This window comes from Mus caroli, chromosome 4 (assembly GCF_900094665.2).
Source record: "Mus caroli chromosome 4, CAROLI_EIJ_v1.1, whole genome shotgun sequence".
Classification (NCBI taxonomy): Eukaryota; Metazoa; Chordata; class Mammalia; order Rodentia; family Muridae; genus Mus; species Mus caroli.
In genome coordinates, this window is record NC_034573.1 from 100,430,750 (window position 1) to 100,432,941 (window position 2,192).

Here is a 2,192-nt window from a genome sequence, read left to right on the forward strand (position 1 = left end):
AAAAAAAAAAAACAAAAAAAAGAACAAACAAAATCCCAGAACTGTGGATAAATAAAAAATGACCAGCACTTTTTTTTTTTTTCAGACACCCTTAGGTAGCTTAGGTGATCTCAGACTTTCTCTCTTGTCTCTGCTTTCTCTGTGTGGAGATTATAGGTGGTTCCAGCCATTCCCAGCTCCTGGGGCATTTCTTTCCTTTTTAGTTGTTTAGGGGTTTTGTTTTGTTGTGTTTGTTAATTTGTTTTTGTTTGTTTGTTTGTTTGAGACAAGATCTCTATACCTGGGTGTCAATGTGTCAATTGAACTCACAGACATCCCCCTGCCTACTGCCTTTCAAGTGCTGAGATTAAAGGCTTGTAGCACGCACTGGGCTTTTTTTGTTTGTTTGAAGTCTGCCCTGGAAGGTTAGTTCCTGGAGCTTTGTAGGATCAGAATCCTTAGGTTCTCCAGGTCCTTGTGCACAAAGTATTCGCATAAATACACATCCTTCTATACACTTGAAATCATTTCTAGTTTGTGTTACCTAAGATAGGCTAATCTCTAATGTAAATAGTTGTCATACATTGGACTGTTCTGGGAATAATGACAGGGGAAAATCCATGCATTTTTAGCACAGCCATGGTTTTTTTCCTGAATATTTTCAGTCCATGGTTTGTTAAATTTGCAGCTGCTGTCTGGTTTGAATGCTGTAATGGTACTTTTAACTAATGGGATCTGCATATGCAGAACTCATAAATATGTAGGGCCAACTGTAAGTTTAGACTAAGAAACATTCAGTTACTTAGTTTAAAATGCTCTGTTCTCACGGAAGCCCCAGGAGGTAGTCTCTGGCGCTCTGACTTGGCATGTCTCTTCCTGTCTTGGCTTCCCTGTAGGATAGTGTGGGAGCCAAAGATTTCATGGCTACCTAACTGGCTACCCTCCTCCATCTTGCTTTAGCTCACAGGACTTGACTCAGGGATTGTTTCCCAACGTTGGCTAGAAACAAAGGTTCAGCCCTGGTGACTGGGGATTGAACCCAGGCCCTCCGACTGTTAAGCAAACACTCTCCCACTGGGCTTTCTGGCCAGCCCGAGTTTACTTTTTCTTCTTTGTTTTCTGTCTTTGCAGGTGGCCTGACTCAGGACCTAAAGGCTGCCTCTTCCTGCTTTCTGATGGCCTGTGAGAAACCAGGAAAGAAGTCTGTCGAATCCTGTCACAACGTTGGACTACTGGCACATGATGGACAGGTCAACGAGGATGGCCAGCCTGACCTGGGGAAGGCCAGGGACTACTACAGCAGGGCCTGTGATGGCGGCTATGCAGCCAGCTGCTTCAACCTCAGCGCCATGTTTCTACAGGGTGCCCCTGGCTTTCCTAAGGACATGGGTCTGGCGTGTAAATATTCAATGAAGGCCTGTGACCTGGGCCATGTCTGGGCCTGTGCCAATGCCAGCCGCATGTACAAGCTGGGAGATGGTGTTGATAAGGACGAGGCCAAGGCTGAAGTGCTGAAAAACAGGGCCCGGCAGCTGCACAAAGAACAGCAGAAAAACGTCCAACCTCTAACATTTGGGTAGTGCGTGGCCCAGCCCCCTTCCCAGCAACAGACGATTCACCCTGGCAGCTCCTCTCCCACCCGAGATGAGCCCTTGGAGGTCACTCAGTGCCATCTGCTCCAGATTGTCACCTGTTGGGAGTGGCTAGAGTGTTTTAGTAAATAATCCTTTGTGTGCACTCTGTGAAGACACCTACGTTTATGGGGGTGTGTCTTAATTTATAAACTGGACCTGTGAGAGGAGTAAATGGCAGAGCCATATGTAGACTTTTGGGGGCTGGGGAGACAAAGAGAAGTTGGGAAACTTAGCAGCCCAGGCCTGAAAGAATCAGCCATCATTATCATTTTAGTCGGAAGAGCTTGAAAATTAGAAAGTATCCTAATTTGCATAACAGAGGTCTTAGAACATTGAGGCAGTCACGACTGCCGCCCTCTGCCTTACATAACCCAACCGTGGTGTGTGGTGTGGGCTCCTTGTTGATCCAGTCAGACCTTTCCGCAGACTTAGCCTCGTGCTGAAGAAGGTTGAGGTGGTTATATTAGCCTTGCTGTTGCCAAAGGAGACAAAACCTAAGCTTCCCCTCCGCTAGACAAATCCCTGCCATTAAAAATTAGCCTCTCGCCTGGCTCAGCTCCTCCAGGGAAGACAGATGAC

At 46.6% G+C, this 2,192-nt stretch overlaps 1 protein-coding gene across 1 annotated transcript in view; it reads left to right on the forward strand.

The window, feature by feature from the left end:
* The window catches only part of LOC110293238 (cytochrome c oxidase assembly factor 7), a 10,421-nt gene extending 8,643 nt beyond the window's left edge, over window positions 1–1,778 (forward strand). Inside the window, exon 3 of the mRNA XM_021161101.2 lies at window positions 1,111–1,778. Coding sequence (XP_021016760.1) covers window positions 1,111–1,559 — 449 coding nt within the window. The 3' untranslated portion in view covers window positions 1,560–1,778. The remainder of the gene's footprint in view (window positions 1–1,110) is intronic.
* The last annotated feature ends 414 nt before the right edge of the window (window positions 1,779–2,192 follow it).